This window comes from Pyxicephalus adspersus, chromosome 7, assembly GCF_032062135.1.
Source record: "Pyxicephalus adspersus chromosome 7, UCB_Pads_2.0, whole genome shotgun sequence".
Taxonomy (NCBI): Eukaryota; Metazoa; Chordata; class Amphibia; order Anura; family Pyxicephalidae; genus Pyxicephalus; species Pyxicephalus adspersus.
The window spans coordinates 1201504-1218425 of NC_092864.1; the positions used below are offsets into that span (position 1 = coordinate 1201504).

Here is a 16922-nt window from a genome sequence, read left to right on the forward strand (position 1 = left end):
AATCAAATGTCACCACCAACACCCTACACATCGCTGACTCGGGTGGCCAAATGAAAAGAAAATTGTCCAGGTAATCTACCCTGGCTACCTCCCGCACTGTTCATTCCAAAATCGAACTAAAAGTTTCGAACAGCGCACGCGACAAAGAGCACCCCATCGGCAAACATCGGTCCACATAGAAGGCACGTGCAAACCCAAAAAACACTGACTATCCGGGTGCACCGGTAACAACCGAAAGGCCGCGTCTATGTCAGCCTTTGCCAACAGGGCTCCTCTGCCATACTTACGCACCCATTTCAGTGCGCTGACGAACGACGTATGGGATACGGAACAAAGGCGGGGGTCAATTGCCTCATTCATTGACGTACCGGCTGGGAAAGACAAATGGTGAATGAACAGAAATTTGTTCGGCTCTTTCTTGGGCACCACCCCTAAAGGAAAAATCACCAAGTCCTCCACCGGTCGCGTTGGGAAGGGCCCCTCCATCCTGCCGAACCCCACCTCCTTCCCAATTTTTCTCCCACCATATCCGGGTGTAATCTTGCTGAGTTCAAATTCCTTGCCACTGGGCGGAGCTCCTTCAATGAGCAAGGAATCCGAAAACCCTCTGTGAACCCCCCTTCCAACAGCTTAGCAGCCGCCTGGTCCGGATACCTATTTAGGAAAGGCCGCATTGGACCTACCTTCACTGGCATCATCCCTCTTTCCAGCGGTGTCCGACCCCCTTCCACTGAAAACAGAGGGCCGCTTCATGCATGCCCCGCATGTGAATCTACTCCCTGTCCCCCCACCCCCCCTGCACCTCTCACACCCCAGCCCCCCTACTGTCCCACTTCCCCCCACTGCTAATCCCCCGACCACTGCAGCCTCCCAGACACCCTGCCTACTGGTCACCTCACCCCTCCCCCCTTTGTCTGAATCTCCCCTCCCCCAAACAGGCACTCAATGGCCGCAAGCTCGCCCTCTGACAGGTCCTATTCAGCCTCCTGCTCAGGCACTTCTGGACCACCCAGGATCGGGAAGCCGCTTGCCACCCCCGCTGGTTCTTCTATTCCTCTCTGCGCTGCCTGGCCGACCTCAGCAGGGCCCCTTCCTCCACTCTGCACTGTCCAGCCGCGCTGCCTCCACTGCCAGTCCTAACGCAGCCGGCCGAATCCTCCAGAAGCCAGCCAGAAGCCTTCTCCCTGCACTTCCGGCAATCCCGACACTTGCCACCTGCATCATCACGCAGGTGCCGCCCCTTGCTGCTGACAAGCCGGGTCTTCTCTTTCTTGGAGACTCCCAGCCCGGTGGCCCCACCTGCTCCTCACGCTCGTCCGTCCCCGCCTCCTGTTTCTCCACTGTAGTCATCCTGGAGAAGGGAAAAGGTGCCCTGCTTCTGTCCAGCTCCCCTGCACTTGATGCCAGATCCAGGGAGCCTCACGGCTCCCTCCTATTGTGGCCAGAGCTCCGCGACTCTGCCCTACTGCTGGACCCTGGTATGCCGCCCCGGGGCGCCCCCCTGTGAGAGCGTTCCCCGTCCATGTGCCTGCGCACGCTGCCATCATTCCTAGCAAGCCTCCTTGGGGCTTGCACTACTGATCGCACAGTGCGAGAATGGGAACCTCTGCCTGCGTCCCCCCTCCCACCCTGGGGCTCCGCCTGAGAAGAGGATTCCTCTCAGCTGTCCCAGCTTCAGCAGCAGTCACTCGATGGGGCAAAGACCCTGGAGGGTCCCTAATGGGGCTCTAAGTGCGGCGGCGAGCCCTGGGGGTTCAGGACTCAGGTGCATCGGAGACCTGGATCTCCAAGGCCGTCGTGCTTCTGTTCCCCCAACTGTGGGGACCGAAGCAACCCCCTGCAGAGAAGTCTCTACCTGATCCTGCAGCCAGCCAGGCCCCCGATCCTCTGCAGCTGCCCCAATTGCACCAGCAAAGCATCTCTGTCCGCCATGTGCTCTTGTAATGTGCTCAGCTAACAAAAACTTAATTCCTTTTCCCTTTCACGCTGAGAAAAGACCCTCCCTTTCCGAATCACCACCCTTATCACTCCTCTTCTCCCTTCCCCCTGTACATCACTTCCTGGCATACTAATTCAGCACCCCCCCCCCCTCTATGTTAACTCTTAACCCTTATCCTGCCTGCTCCCATTTCTTCCCAGTCATGCAGGCCTTCCACTGATTTTTCACTTCGTTCTCTGCTTCAGGCCTCACTTTCCTGGAAAAAAGAGGAGTGCCTGGCTCACCCATTATTTACAGGATACTCTGGCCCTGGATTCCAAAAAAAGAGCTGCAAATCCGCAGTGACACAATTACACATGGCCCTAACTGGCCCTTTACTTCGCTTTTCAGGTGAAATTTAGATTTTGAATTTAGCATTGCATGTTAAAATCTTCTACAAAAGCTAATTTATCTCCTTCCTTGAATTGCTCATTTTAAACCCCCTACAGGTTTTTAATTGGATGTTGACTGATCCAGCCCATAATCCACCATGTACTCTATAAACCGTTGCTTGGTTGATGTTCTTTGAATCATTATTGTGTTAAACATTTACATATAGGAAGAAGACATTGAAATGATGTGGGATTCATAGTTGATCAGATGATTATAAACTGCCCCGACCCTGAAGTAGCATGGCAAACACAAAATAACATCTCCATCACCATGCGATCCAGTTGGTATAAGGTTTTTTCTCATCTTTAGGTACAGCCTTAATTAGGATCTCAGAGGTTATCTGTTTAAACAGATAGAAAATGTCAACACTTAACGTAGGGCGTACTTACTTTGGCAAAATTTTGAGAGAAGGTTACCGGAACGGAGCCCATCTTCGCTGAAGCAACAGCAAAAGACGAGAGGACCAATATTACTCAAGGCAGATGTGACCCCCCCACTGCATTTTTACACCACATTTACTAAGCATTATTGGCAACTCTGGTGAACTTATAACTAGCAAAACAGAGAAAGTGCACATGAGTAGGCCATTACATAAAGCATTTTATGACTGATATTGCAAATTTTAGTTTGCAAGGTTTATCATTCGATTATTTGCAAAGGCTCACATTGGTAATCTGTTGTTATAGTTTCACCTTATCACTGCATATACTTGAGTACAAACAAAGATATTTTTTCCCTCAATAGGGCATTAGAAAAAGAAACTTGGTTATACTCAGGTCACAAGCAGATGTCGTTGTGTCTTCATGTAATGTGTTTTGTCCAAGACAGCTTTAGAGTTTGTTATACAAATTACTACTGGTGGTCAACAATAATGCAGGGAAATCATTTAATAGCAAGTAGTGTATCATACCCAACTCAAAAGTATAAAATAGTTTAACATATTACAGTATAAAAGACAAAAACATACAAAAGAAAATATTTAAACATTATGCACTGTTTATTGTTAATTTAAATCAATATCAGCATATCACAAATGATATATTATTTGCAACATCCAAAGTTTCCTTTTTTTAAATTTTTTTGTTTTAATGAATAGATGATAGTATTTCTCCAGACTGCCTAATGCATCACATTGATGGCGGGTGTACCACAAAACGTGACACAAAAAAAATATATCCCACTATGAATTTATTAATTCACATTTTATTGGCATTTCTGTTGATTACTGTTTTTAATTGACCAAATTTTGTGTCCTAGGTTTATACTCAAGTCAAATCATTTTCCTGTATTTTCAGCCTACAATATGTGCCTTGGTTTCTTATTAATTTTATTTATTTTATTTTTCATTTATATTTTTATTGCATTCTGTACTTTTTTCTAATTTATTACATTTTTAAACCCCTTAGTTAAACATTATTTGTTAAACTTGTAAATAGAAGAAATAAAAAATGTAATAATACAATATTAAGCACTTATCTGCTTATAAATTGAGGTTGCAGAGGGATACAATAATTCATTTAATGGTTCATTTTTCTATGGAGATTTGACATGAAGACAGAGCCAGCGTTCCCTCCTGTGTGTTCCGGAGATGTCAGAGGAAATTCCTGTATTATAAATATATTTGTGTGCTGCTAATAAAATTGTATTCTTACATAAAATCTCACACTGATTTTCTTTTATGATAAATATATTTTCTCCTCATCAGACTACAGCTAAACTTCCAGAGAAGATTTCTTCCCACCCTTTCCTGTCATTATTTACCTCTGCCTGGGGTATCGGAGGCAGAAACAAGGAAGATCCAACATTTGGCCAATCTGGCAATTCCCATGTATGTATTTCTTTTTTTCTTTACAAGATACAGTACTTTGCAGTCATCACTTTATATTATATTTTAAAAATGAATTTCATGAATGTTTTCTGTGTATGGCGTCACACTATATACTATGAGAAAGGTTAAGTCAACCAAATCATGAATAGGCAATATTTTTATTTTCAACAGGTTGTCCGTACTGTAATCTTTTAAACTCTGCCAAATAAAACAATATTCTAACCTGGAGGTCAGAAGGATCAGATTTTACTAGACATCGGGTTTTTGTTTTCTTAGGGGTAATACTTCCAGTAGGATGCGGACATTGTAGCTTTCCTTATTGGAGCATGGGAAGCTGGTAATAATAATTCCGACATTGTCATTTATGTCAAAGGACATGATTCAACGGATGGCCATTTCTTCAGAAAGTTACAGGAAGGAAAGTGTTAAAATCAATGTACAGAGATCTTTAGTGAGGGTTGTTTTTTATTTTTAGTAATCCAAAGAAAGAGAAAGGATAACCAGCCGGTAGGTTTTCTACAGGTTAACCTGAAGTAGTGCCAGCCTCATATGTGAGAACAAATCAAATGTTGGGAAGGGGGATAGAGAGAGGAAAAGAGAAGAGAGGCTTTTGAAGGCACTAAATTTAACTTATAAAGATATTCACTTTATTTCATAGTTTCCTACATATATCAATACATAATATCTAATCAATTTGTGTAATGTGTAAAGCAGGCCGGAAGCAACAGGATGGGCAAAAGGCCTCATGACAGGGGTAGTATAGAAGGCTGAAGGTGGGGGGTTAAAAGTTCAGGGGAAAGCTTGGTGGATGGTGAAGAGGGGGACCGCATGGCTGTGTGTGGGGTTAAAAGTTTAAGTGGGAAGGTTAGAAGGTTGAAGAGGGGAAGGGACCTGGAGCTCCGACCCTTTCCTGTCATTATTTACCTCTGCCCGGGGTATCAGAGAGAGAATCCTTGAAGAGGCAGAAACAAGGAAGATCCAACATTTGGCCAATCTGGCAATTCCCATGTATGTATTTCTTTTTTCTTTACAAGATAAAGTACTTTGCAGACATTGGTTTTATATTATATTTTAAAAATGAATTTCATGAATGTTTTCAGTGTATGGCGTCACACTATATCCTATGAGAGAGATTAAGTCAACCAAATCATAAATAAGCAATATTTTTCATTTCAATGGGTAGTCTAGTAAACTCTAGTACAAAGCCCCATCCTCTAATTGTCTCCTGTAATAAATCCAGAAGCTCTGATCTTCTTCTCAACATGTCTTCAGTCTCTAAGAAAGAACAAAAATATCACTGTTCCTCCTCCTGTCAAAACATCTCTTCTTAAACTTCCCTTATTTAAAGTTTTCAGGGTTTACAGGGTTGCTACAATCTTTGATCTTCTGCTGTATCATGTCCACAGTTCCTGATCCTCGTTAATATATTGACAGTCTATCATCAAACCTTGTTGCAATCTTTCTAATGCTCTGACTGTATTTAGCAGTACTACTGTTGATCCAATTAAATTTGTCAGGGCATCTAGGTTGAGGTCTAAAGTAGCTGGCCAAAAAGAAGATAGGCTCTTGATAGCCCTTGGCTATTTAGCTGGCTCAGACACAGTTCTCAGTGTTTGAACAAAGTGTCTCCAGACTACTGCCGAGCTCCTATAGCTCTGCTGAGCATTTCCTATTCACCTGCTGCCTGATTGTGTGTTTCCCAGTCCAGCTCCTGTGCTAACCCCTGTTATCCAGTCTGCCCTTCTCCTGTGCTGTTCCAGTGTTTCATGTGTCTCCTGCATTCCATTTGTCTTCAGTGACCCCCGTGTCATCTGTGCCTCTAGTGTCTTCCAGTGTTTCCCTGTGTCTTCGGTGACCCCCATGTCACTGATATCTATTTTCGGTATATGACCCCCAGCTTTGTTTCTGACCTCATTTGTTTCCTGCTGTTTATCAGTAAATTGCAGAACACGCTCACTACCTGACTGCCGACCTGGGGCAGAAAAGAAAAGCTCAGATTTGTAGAGCTTGTATAGCGATGAGGAGCTGTGGACTGCTGGAGGTCTGATGGTTTATGATGGGGGGCCCATAGAGGCTGGTAGGAGGCTTTCTTTGTTCCTGGGACCTGTGGCCCCTGTGAAATCCCAGAAAGAACCATGTCTGTGTAATTTGTATTAAAACAGCTATTTGTACTTTCCATCACAATCCTGTGTGCCAGTGTTCCAACATAAGAGCTCAAATGGATAAATGTAGCATTGGAGCTGTTTGACCCCAACCAGAAAGCGACCTTCATTATTAGGAAACAGTTATTTTACAGAAAGCTTAAGATTTAAAAAAATATATATGACTTTTAAAACTACATTCACTTTTTTAAGATTAAAAGAAATGTCAGCTGTGGGTTCATTTGTGCTAGTAATGAGTAGGAGGTGACACGGGGAGAGGAGCAATACATAGTGGGATAGTACAGAGATCTGTCGGCCCTGTGAGGGTGAACATATCATAAACTGATATGAACATTAAAGCCGTCTCCACACTTCTTTCACCATCTGAACAATCCAGCCCCCTTTTCAGGTGTCTCTGATCTCTTAATGATATTACATACTATTACCTACTAACCTTCCTGATGGAAGAGATAAGGATTATGGGTAGCTCAATATAGCTTGTTTCATCAGTTTATTTTATATTACAATAAGTAAAAAAAGAGAAGAAATAAAAAGAAAAAAACCAGGGGAAACACGCATATTAACAGGTCCTAGCTGCACACATTGATACCGATGTACATGAAGAAGTATGCACGTATCATAACTGTATTTCAGCTCCTTTATTATCCAGCCCATGAAGCAGCTTTCCTCAGTCAGAATTACCGGAAACCTCCAGGTTCATAGAGAGGGTGCTAGGGGCTTTCCATTTACCATCAATGGAATAGGAGCGTTTCCCCCAATGATGAGTGCAAGGGGACCATTCTTTACTGCCCATGAATATAAGAAGGCGCTCCACCACTGATTGCCAAAGTAAGGGGACTCTCCTATACTTAGCAATATTGTAAATGTTCTCTACATTTACCAGCAATATAATAGACCCTTCTCCACTGTCCATAATGTAAGTGGCTTTTATTGATCACCAGAGTAAGTGGATACTACACCAGTTACCTTTGCATTCTCCAATGACAACCAATGTAGGGGTCCTCCATTTATTACCAATATAAGAGGCCACTTGACCACTGACTGCCAAAGTAAGTGTGGCTCTTCACAGACTACCAATGTAAGGGGGCCCCTTTCCACTGACCACCAGTGATGGCACTGGAATTCAACAATTTCAAGGGTTCATCTGGGGTCAATAGTTTGCCATAGGATATACTGTACTGTTTTTGTTTCCGACATCATTGTAAATCTGGGTTGCCCATGAAATGTGCTTCACATCCTTTCAATCTTCCCAGAATTCATTCTAATTCCCTTCTTTGACTTCCACTTTTATCTGAGTCTCCTAGAAAGGGGCCCTAAACACGTGACCATCACAGCCATTGTGTACGATTGTTTTCCTTATTAGCTGGCAGTCTGCTTTCCTATTTACAAAACCCATATTGTATTTTCTATTATAACATAAAGTAGATTTAGGTGTATACATATAGGTTTAATAGCATAATGCAGTTTAATCAATAGGAGAAAATTTCAGAAATAATATTGCCCCTAAGTGCCAAACTCCAAATACACATGTTAGGAAGTTTGAATGAAATAGGATTGAAGCCACTGGATTGGCATGACAGCAAGGGAATGAGCAAAGGTTCTAGAAGCAAATTAGTGTCAGGTATAAAGAACACTAAGATGTAACAGTCTCTACGTTGTGATAATATGCCTCAATGCCAAGCCCATCTAATCATTCATGGTAGCAATAACATTTGCATGACCCCTTTCATACATTCCTTGTGGCCTCTGAGTAAGCCCATTAAAGTGATAGCTGGAACCTTGGGCCCTTCCTGTCCACTGGACATTAATTTCCTTATCCTGGAAACAGGGTTGTTTGATTTTTTTAATGGAATCTTACTTGTATGCTATGGATTAATAAATACTACAGCATTGGAGTGTTCTTGTCATTCTTATTGGTCTTCTAGTCAAGATGAAGGCAATCAATCAAACCCAAGTGTTGGAGTTCATATTGCGTGGGTTGTCAGATCTCCCGTACCTCCAGCTGCCTCTATTTCTGGTGTTTTTATTGGTATATCTGGCATCATTGGTTGGAAACCTCCTGATTGTTATCCTAATTTGTCATGATTCTCACCTCCACACGCCCATGTACCTATTTCTGAGTAACCTGGCCGGGCTGGATGTTTTCTATTCTTCTGTTACTTCTCCAAGAATGCTCTCTGATTTGTTTTCCAAAGCCAGGACAATTACCGTCTCTTCCTGTATCACTCAGTTTTTTTTCTTTTTCTCCTTTATCTGCATTGAGTTATATTTGCTGGCTGTGATGTCCTATGATAGATACATTGCTATCTGTCACCCTCTACATTACATCCAGATAATGAACACCAACCTTTGTGCTCAGATGGTGTCGGCAGCTTGGGCCATTGGGTTCCTCACCTCATTAATACATACCCTCTGTATTCTGAGACTGAACTTTTGTGGTCCCAATGTCATCAACAGCTTCTTCTGTGACTTACCTCAGCTGTTTATATTGTCTTGTACTAATACATTCATTAATGTCCTTGTTATATTTCTTGTTGGCATCATAATGGGATCAGGAGCTTTTAGTATGACCCTTGTGCCCTATTTCCGAATATTTCGCACCATTATGGGGATTCGTTCACAGAAAGGAAAGCTAAAAGCCTTCTCCACATGTACTTCACACCTCACAGTAGTTTTTATCTTCTATGGGACCATTTTTTTCACCTACCTCCGTCCTAACCCTACCTCCTCTTCTGCTGAAGACCGTCTGGTGTCTATCGTCTACACAGTGGTCACCCCAGTCCTCAATCCATTGATCTACAGCCTACGGAATAAAGATCTCAAGGCAGCACTCAGGAGAATTCTGCATAGCCTGGGCTTGGGAGAAGGTGGCACAGAGTAATATTGGTGACTGGAAAATGGATGAGCAGCCTAATGAAACAATTTCTTTGTAGGTCAATAAGGGAAATTTAGGGAATTTATAGTTTAATCATAACCAATCAATACGAATCTGATCTAATGGTTAAAAAATTCTGAACCTAAGGTTTCGACCAACTTAGTGGGTTCCCTATCATTTTTGACCATGTTGACCTGCTATAACAAAGACTTTTGGGGATTTCTATCATTTGCTCCAAAGCTCACAAATTGTAACATGTTTGGCCACCTGTATTAGACACGTGTTTAATATTTATGCTCACTAAAATCAGGCCATTCATTTTAATGGTAAATTTTAGTAAAGAGTGTAACAATACTTCTCTTAACTTAACATAAGTTATTAAAATTTCATACTATCGAGACCCTGGGCTGTGTCAGGACTCTTGATGGGGGTTGATGGAATCTGTGGGACATCAGTTTGAGATGGTGACCTGCCTTTGACCTGCTTTCCTTTAGGCTTATAGGGAAAGAAGCAATGCAAAAGCCCATCAACCCAAACCTTTAGGACCCATTCACATATAAAGATCCAGCAAACTCTGAAAGGGATTGCTTAAAAATCATTTGCAAATGCTTTACGTTCTGCACAAGATTCATTCTAGGTTTACTGGATCTCCCAGGTTCTTCCATAATAGTCCATTTTCTCCAGGCTTGTAGATGTTTAATAAATCAGGCCCATTGTGCGATATGATGCAATTCATCTGAAATGTAGCCCAACTCATGTATACACATACAAAAATACAAGCATTTATTAGATTTATTAAAGCCCTACAAGACTGAAGAGGATACACTTTCATTATAGCAGAAATGACCCTTTGTAGACATTTTGCCCAACTTCCCATCAGAGTCTGACTGAAACTGCTGTGTTCCTTTATGCAAAATGTCAGGGATTATCTTTAAATGGACTCACTGCAATGAGGTATTTTTCAGATTCCAGGGCCCTCAACCCAAATTTTTATGCCCAGAAAGTATATTTCCAGGTATTCCCTCCCAGAGGATAAGTGTCATTATTAGTATGACAGGAAAAACATAACCACCTGGCCCCAAGCTGCAACAACCCCCAGTCCAAAAGACAGAAGCCATTTGTTATTCTTGGCCAGGTGCTTCCTAGCTAACCCTAATTTCTATTCTGGAAAAAGGAGTGTGGAGGAGTGTCTGGCTCACCCATTCCTTCCAGGATACTGTGGCCCCGGATCCCAAACAATGAGCTGCAAATCTACAGTGACACGATTACACATGGCCCTAACTGGCCCTTTACTTCCCTTTTCATGTGAAATTTGGATACATGAAACCAAATACCCTTTGAATTTAGCATTGCATGTTAAAATCTTCAACAAAGGCTAATTTATCTCCTTCCTTGAACTGCTCATTTTAAACCCCCTACAGCTTTTTAATTGGAGCGTTGGCTGATCCAGCCCATAATCCACCATTTCTTCTATAAACCGTTGCTTGGTTGATGTTCTTTGAATCATTATTGTGTTAAACATTTACATAAAAGAAGAAGACTTTGAAATGATGTGGGATTCATAGTAGATCAGACGGCTATAAACTGCCCTGGCCCTGAAGTAGCATGACAAACACAAAATAACATCTCCATCACCATGCTATCCAGTGGGTATAGGGTTTTTTCTCATCTTTAGGTACAGCCTTAATTAGGATCTAGAGGTTATTTGTTTAAACAGGTGGAAAATGTCAACACTTAACGTAGGGCGTACTTACTTTGGCAACATTTTGAGAGAAGGTTACCGGAACGGAGCCCATCTTCGCTGAAGCAACAGCAAAAGATGAGAGGACCAATGTTCAAAGCAGATGTGACCCCCCCATTGCGTTTTTACACCACATTACTAAGCATTATTGGCAACTGCTCTGGTGAACTTATAACTAGCAAAAAAGAGAAAGTGCACATGAGGAGGCCATTACATAGAGCAAACATTTGCTGACTGATATTGCAAATTTTACAGTTTGCAAGGTTTATCATGCAATTATTTGCAAAGGCCCACATTGGTAATCTGTTGTTATAGTTTCACCTTATCACTGCATATACTTGAGTACAAACAAAGATATTTTTTCCCTCAATATGGCATTAGAAAAAGAAACTTGGTTATACTCAGGTCACAAGCAGATGTTGTCGTGTAACGTTTTCTGTCCAAGACAGCTTTAGAGTTTGTTATACAAACTACTACTGGTGGTCAACAATAATGCAGGGAAATCATTTAAAAGCAAGTAATGCATCATACCCAACTCAAACGTATAAAACAGTTTAACATAGTATAGTATAAAAGACAAAAAACATACAAAAGAAAATTACTAAATAGTAATATTTAAACATTACGCAATGTTTATTGCTAATTTAAATCAATATCAGCATATCACAAATTATATATTATATGCAACATCCAAAGTTTTTATTTTTTTTAATTTTTTGTTTTATTAAATAGATAATAGTATTTCTCCAGACTGCTTAATGCATCACATTGATGGCAGTTGTACCACAAAGCATGACAAAAAATAATATATCCCGCTATGAATGCATTAATTCACATTTTATTGGCATTTCTGTTGATTACTGTTTTTAATTGACCAAATTATGTGTCCTAGGTTTATACTCAAGTCACATCATTTTCCTGTATTTTCAGCTAACAATATGTACCTTGGTTTATATTTGAGTGTACACAGTATTAAGTACCTTCCATGGAAACTTTTAGTATTTTTCTCCAGAATCTCAATATTAAATAACACAGATCTGGTAGTAATCTTTTATTCTGAACAGAGGATAGTTTAAGAATTTAGTTCATTTTTTTATTAATTGTATGTATTGATTTATTTTTATTTATATTTTTATTGCATTCTGTACTTTTTTCTTATTTATTAATGATTTTTTAAACCCCTTAGTTAAAAATTCTTTGTTAAACTTATAAATAGAAGAAATAATAAATGTAATAATACAATATTAGGCACTTATCTACTTATAGATTGAGGTCGCAGAGGGATACAATAATTCATTTAATGGTTCATTTTTCTATGGAGATTTGAGATGACGGCAGAGCCAGCGTTCCCTCCTGTGTGTTCCGGAGATGTCAGAGGAAATTCCTGTATTATAAATATATGTGTGTGCTGCTAATAAAAGTGTATTCTTACATAAAATCTCACACTGATTTTCATTTATGATAAATACATTTTCTCCTCATCAGGCTACAGCTAAACTTCCAGAGAAGATTTCTTCCGACCCTTTCCTGTCATTATTTACCTCTGCCCGGGGTATCAGAGAGAGAATCCTTGAAGAGGCAGAAACAAGGAAGATCCAACATTTGGCCAACCTGGCAATTCCCATGTATGTATTTCTTTTTTCTTTACAAGATAAAGTACTTTGCAGACATTGGTTTATAATATATTTTAAAAATGAATTTCATGAATGTTTTCAGTGTATGGCGTCACACTATATCCTTTGAGAGAGATTAAGTCAACCAAATCATAAATAGGCAATATTTAATTTCAATGGGTAATCTGTACTGTAATCTTTTAAACTCCGCCAAATAAAACAATATTGTAACCTGGAGGTCAGAAAGGTCAGATTTTTGTTTTCTTAGGGGTTAATACTTCCAATAGGATGTGGACACTGCAGCTTTCTGTAATGTGCCTGGGCACACAAACCACAGCCAACTCCAAAAGTCCTTTTATCAAGTTTTTTATAGTCATAAAACAAGACAGGGTATTTATCAAGTCTGATAAGCTTAGTACAGGAGGGTAAGGCAAAGGCAGGTCAGGAACAATCCGAGGTCAGGGCAGGCAGCAGGCAAGAGAGGTCACAAACAATCTGAGGTCAGGACAGGCAGAGTTCAGGCAAGAGTCAGGTATCAGACCAGGTCGCTATTATAATGACAATTAGAGAAACATTAACCAACACTAAGAACGCACTCAAGTACACTGTGTACACAGAGGCTTATAGCGGGCATTGGTGTTCAGGACAGGTTCTCCTCAAATGGCCAGAGTGACCAATGACCTTGCGCCACCTGACGCCATTTGATTTGAGAGTAACTGAATCCCCTACGGCCGATTGCCCGCAGGGAATTCAAACTAACTATGTCCCGCCCCGCAGCGAGGCAGCCAAGTGCCACGCCCTCGGGGGGTACAAAAGGCACGCATAGTAGCACCTCTTCCCACAGCACCCCTGGGACATGCACTACTTTGCACATCCAAAGGAGTGCTGAGAACAGGACTTTCTGTAATCACGTCCATAGAGATGCAAGGGATGCTGCCTGGCTGAACAGTAGTTTGGCCAGGACAGATCCCTCCGCCTTCAGAGAGAGACAAGCTGCGAGCAGAGCAGCAGCCTCGGCCATGCTGCCTGCTACAGCGACGTCTCCCTCTGTGGCTGGGATCCCCAGGGACACCGCGGGCTCGCAGGACAGGTAAGTTCCTTACACTTTCCTTATTGGAGCATGGGAAGCTGGTAATAATAATTCAGAGATTGTCATTCAGGTTGACAAAGGACATGATTCAACAGATGACTATTTCTTCAGAAAGTTACAGGAAGGAATCTGCAAAAAAGTGTGTTAAAATCAATGTACAGAGATTTTCTGTGAGGGTTGTTTTTTATTTTTAGTAAAACAAAGAAAGAGAAAGGATAACCAGTTGGATTATATAGGAAAACCTGTGGAAAAAAGTAGTGCCATTGTGATTTTATACAAATTGATCGGATATTATGTATTGATATATGAAGGAAACTATTAAATAAAGTAAATAATTTTATCATTTTAAATTTAGTGCCTTCAAAAGCCTCTCTCCTCTTCCCCCCCCCCCCTACCCCCTTTCCCTACATTTGATTGTTTTTTTTTTTTTACTTTCTTAACAAAAGAAGTATTACACCATAAACTTCCTTCCCAATAAATAATGAAAGTAATCATTTTTATTTATTTAGGTGTGTTTTGACTCAAGGACTTGTTTTAGTACACACATTTATAACACTTTCTGGTATAACGTTTAACAACGAGTCTCTAAACTTTAGAGCTGAGAACCTCTACGTGTATTAATCTAGCAACATGTATAGTAAAGATGTCTATTTATTTTATTTTTTTATATACGTATATTGTCTTTTTAGATGCTGGTCAGATTTAGACCTGAGGGATGTGAGAGAGATGCAAGAAAATAATTGCACTTTTTGGCAGATGCTATCTGAGCTCCATGTGAAGAAGAAAAGAATGAATACAAATTACCTAGATAGATTGTCACATACTTTATTCTTCTTATGGGGCCCTGATCAGCAGGCTGGGTCCTCCATTCTATGTAATTATAACTGTAATACTCGGGGACGTTTTATTTTTCTTTTATTTGGGAAATCATTTCAGTCTTTTGAGACTCTGATCCACACAGCAAACTGCACAGATGCACAGCAAACTTGATGTTCCCAACCAGAAGATTTTGGTGAAGAAATGTTATTGCCATTTTTCTAGTATTAGGACTCACTTGTGTATTGTGCAAAAACGTAACTTTTTTTAACATTTACTTTCAAAGTTCCTACATTTGGCGGTATGAAATGTAATAATTTATTCTTGAATTGCAGCTAAAAGGGAACAGTAAGTCATTAATATACATGTTTTCCTAAATATTTTATACCCAATGCATTAAAGAGAATACAGTTTCTGCAATGTTGAATCAGACAGTATTGAAGGAATTCTTTCTCTCTGGACTGTCTGACCTTCCAGCTATTCAGTTTCCTCTCTTTTTCTCCATCCTTCTCATCTACCTTCTGACATTATTCTGGAATTTGCTGATTGTTGCACTTATAATCACAAACTCTCACCTCCATGTTCCTATGTATTTCTTCCTTGGAAATCTGGCCAGTTTGGACTTCTTTTATTCCTCAGTCACCGTCCCACGAATGTTATTTGACCTTCACACCGGGAGCCGAAAGATCACCAAATCAGCTTGTATGACCCAAGTCTTCTTCTTTTTATTTTTTGCTGCCTCTGAGACTTTTCTGTTGTCTGTCATGTCCTATGATCGATATATGGCCATTTGTCAGCCATTACATTACATAAAAATTATGAGTTGCAATGTGTGTGTACGGTTGATGTCCTTCGTGTGGTGTCTTAGTCTTATCTATTCTTTAGTTCAAACATTTTATGCCTCTAAATTAACATTCTGTGGATCATCACATATCATAGAAAGCTTCTTCTGTGATTTGCCCCAAGTGCTACAGAACTCCTGCAGTGACATCTCCATCAACATTCTGCTCATTTTCATCTTACGTAGCTTCCTCGGGGGTGGGTCTCAAACACTGACCTTCCTGTCCTATGTTTATATATTCAGAACTATCCTAAAAATAAAAGTTACAGGCACAAGAAGTAAAGTTTTTTCTACGTGTACCCCTCACCTCTTAGTGGTGGTCTTATATCAAGGCTTTGCTTTTTTTAATTATTTTCAGCTAAAATTCAGTCATCATTTTACCGGTAACAAAGGGGTGTCCATCTTCTATACAGTGATCCTTCCTTTCCTCAATCCTCTTATTTACAGTTTGAGGAACCAGGATATCAGAGCAGCATTCCGGGATGTTGTCTGGAAGATCATCCCCAATGCAAGATAGAAGTCATCTAAACCTATTCCTGATTCCCAGATTTTACAGGTACTGAATATAACAATGTGTTTCTAATACAGTGAAGGGATACTCACTTTACCATTGGTAAACATATCAACATATATCTAAATGTATACAAAGAGAGGTAAAATGCTTCCTAAAGTAAGCTTTAGATAAACCATTTGGTAAGACTTGCTCGTTGTACAGGTGACTCACACATATTTGCACTACAAGTGCCTAGACTTGGAAGCTGCCTGTTCTTTGTTCACTGGCTCATTCCCAGTATTTCCTTCCAGGTAAAGTTCTGTTCTTATATGGGTTCCTCTTGATGAAATTTGGTGTATATAGTTGGAACATGAAGTAAGTAGTAAGTTTAAAGTTCTTTTTTTACTACACAAATTGGAATGCAACACTGTTCCTTCATCAGGGAAAACAGCAACCTACATGAAATGTGAGCAACATTTTTGTCTTTTTTGTTATGGTATTTGTGTTCGTATTGTTTGGTATTCATTGTTAGACTGGAATTTATGTTTTCATTAGAAATCGTGATTGGAAAGGTTACACGGATCATTTAGCCACCCCTGGTCCATACATTTCTCATTGAATAGTTGTCGCCCTTCCTACTGTCTACTGCCTTACCAGTGAAAATCTGCTAGGTTGTCCTGATTCAAATGTTCCAAAGATTTAATTGACCTCTTGCTCCTTCTATATGGTTCAATTCCATTAAAGTCTAACATGTGCCATGGGCAGATATGAGCAGTCAGAAATTAGAAGTTAGGTAAGAACATGCTCATAAGCGGGGGCAGGGGATGGACAAGTGTGGTCCAATTCAATTCCAAATGATGGATCTCCCTAGAAGTGATACATTATAAATAATATTGGTAACAGTACTTGTGTATCCCTGATCAGAGAGAGAGAGAGAGGAAACCTCACAAAAAAGAAGAATGGAAAGGTACAATAGTAAAATTTAATAAAAAACTACCAAGGAATGAAAAGGACAGATGAACGCTGAGTTTAATGCTCATGTCAGTCAGACAAACCAAGAAACCATGTGAACAAATCTTATTTTCATAGAAA

The 16922-nt window shown here is 40.5% G+C and overlaps 2 protein-coding genes across 2 annotated transcripts; both read left to right on the plus strand.

The window, feature by feature from the left end:
* The first annotated feature begins 5097 nt into the window (after positions 1 to 5097).
* LOC140334671 (olfactory receptor 8B8-like) lies at positions 5098 to 15854 on the plus strand. Its single transcript, XM_072416910.1, has 3 exons — positions 5098 to 5207; positions 12463 to 12602; positions 14370 to 15854. The coding sequence occupies exon 3, from the start codon at positions 14916 to 14918 to the stop codon at positions 15852 to 15854; it is 939 nt and encodes a 312-aa protein (XP_072273011.1). The 5' UTR covers positions 5098 to 5207; positions 12463 to 12602; positions 14370 to 14915.
* On the plus strand, positions 8292 to 9242 carry LOC140334669 (olfactory receptor 5V1-like). Its single transcript, XM_072416909.1, has one exon. It carries the CDS (start codon positions 8292 to 8294, stop codon positions 9240 to 9242), a length of 951 nt encoding a protein of 316 aa, XP_072273010.1.
* Positions 15855 to 16922: the final 1068 nt, after the last annotated feature.

What these genes read in the sequence shown, in the direction of transcription:
- LOC140334669 (XM_072416909.1), top strand. Translation starts at nt 8,292, where the DNA reads ATGAAGGCAATCAATCAAACCCAAGTGTTGGAGTTCATATTGCGTGGG.
- LOC140334671 (XM_072416910.1), top strand. Translation starts at nt 14,916, where the DNA reads ATGTTGAATCAGACAGTATTGAAGGAATTCTTTCTCTCTGGACTGTCT.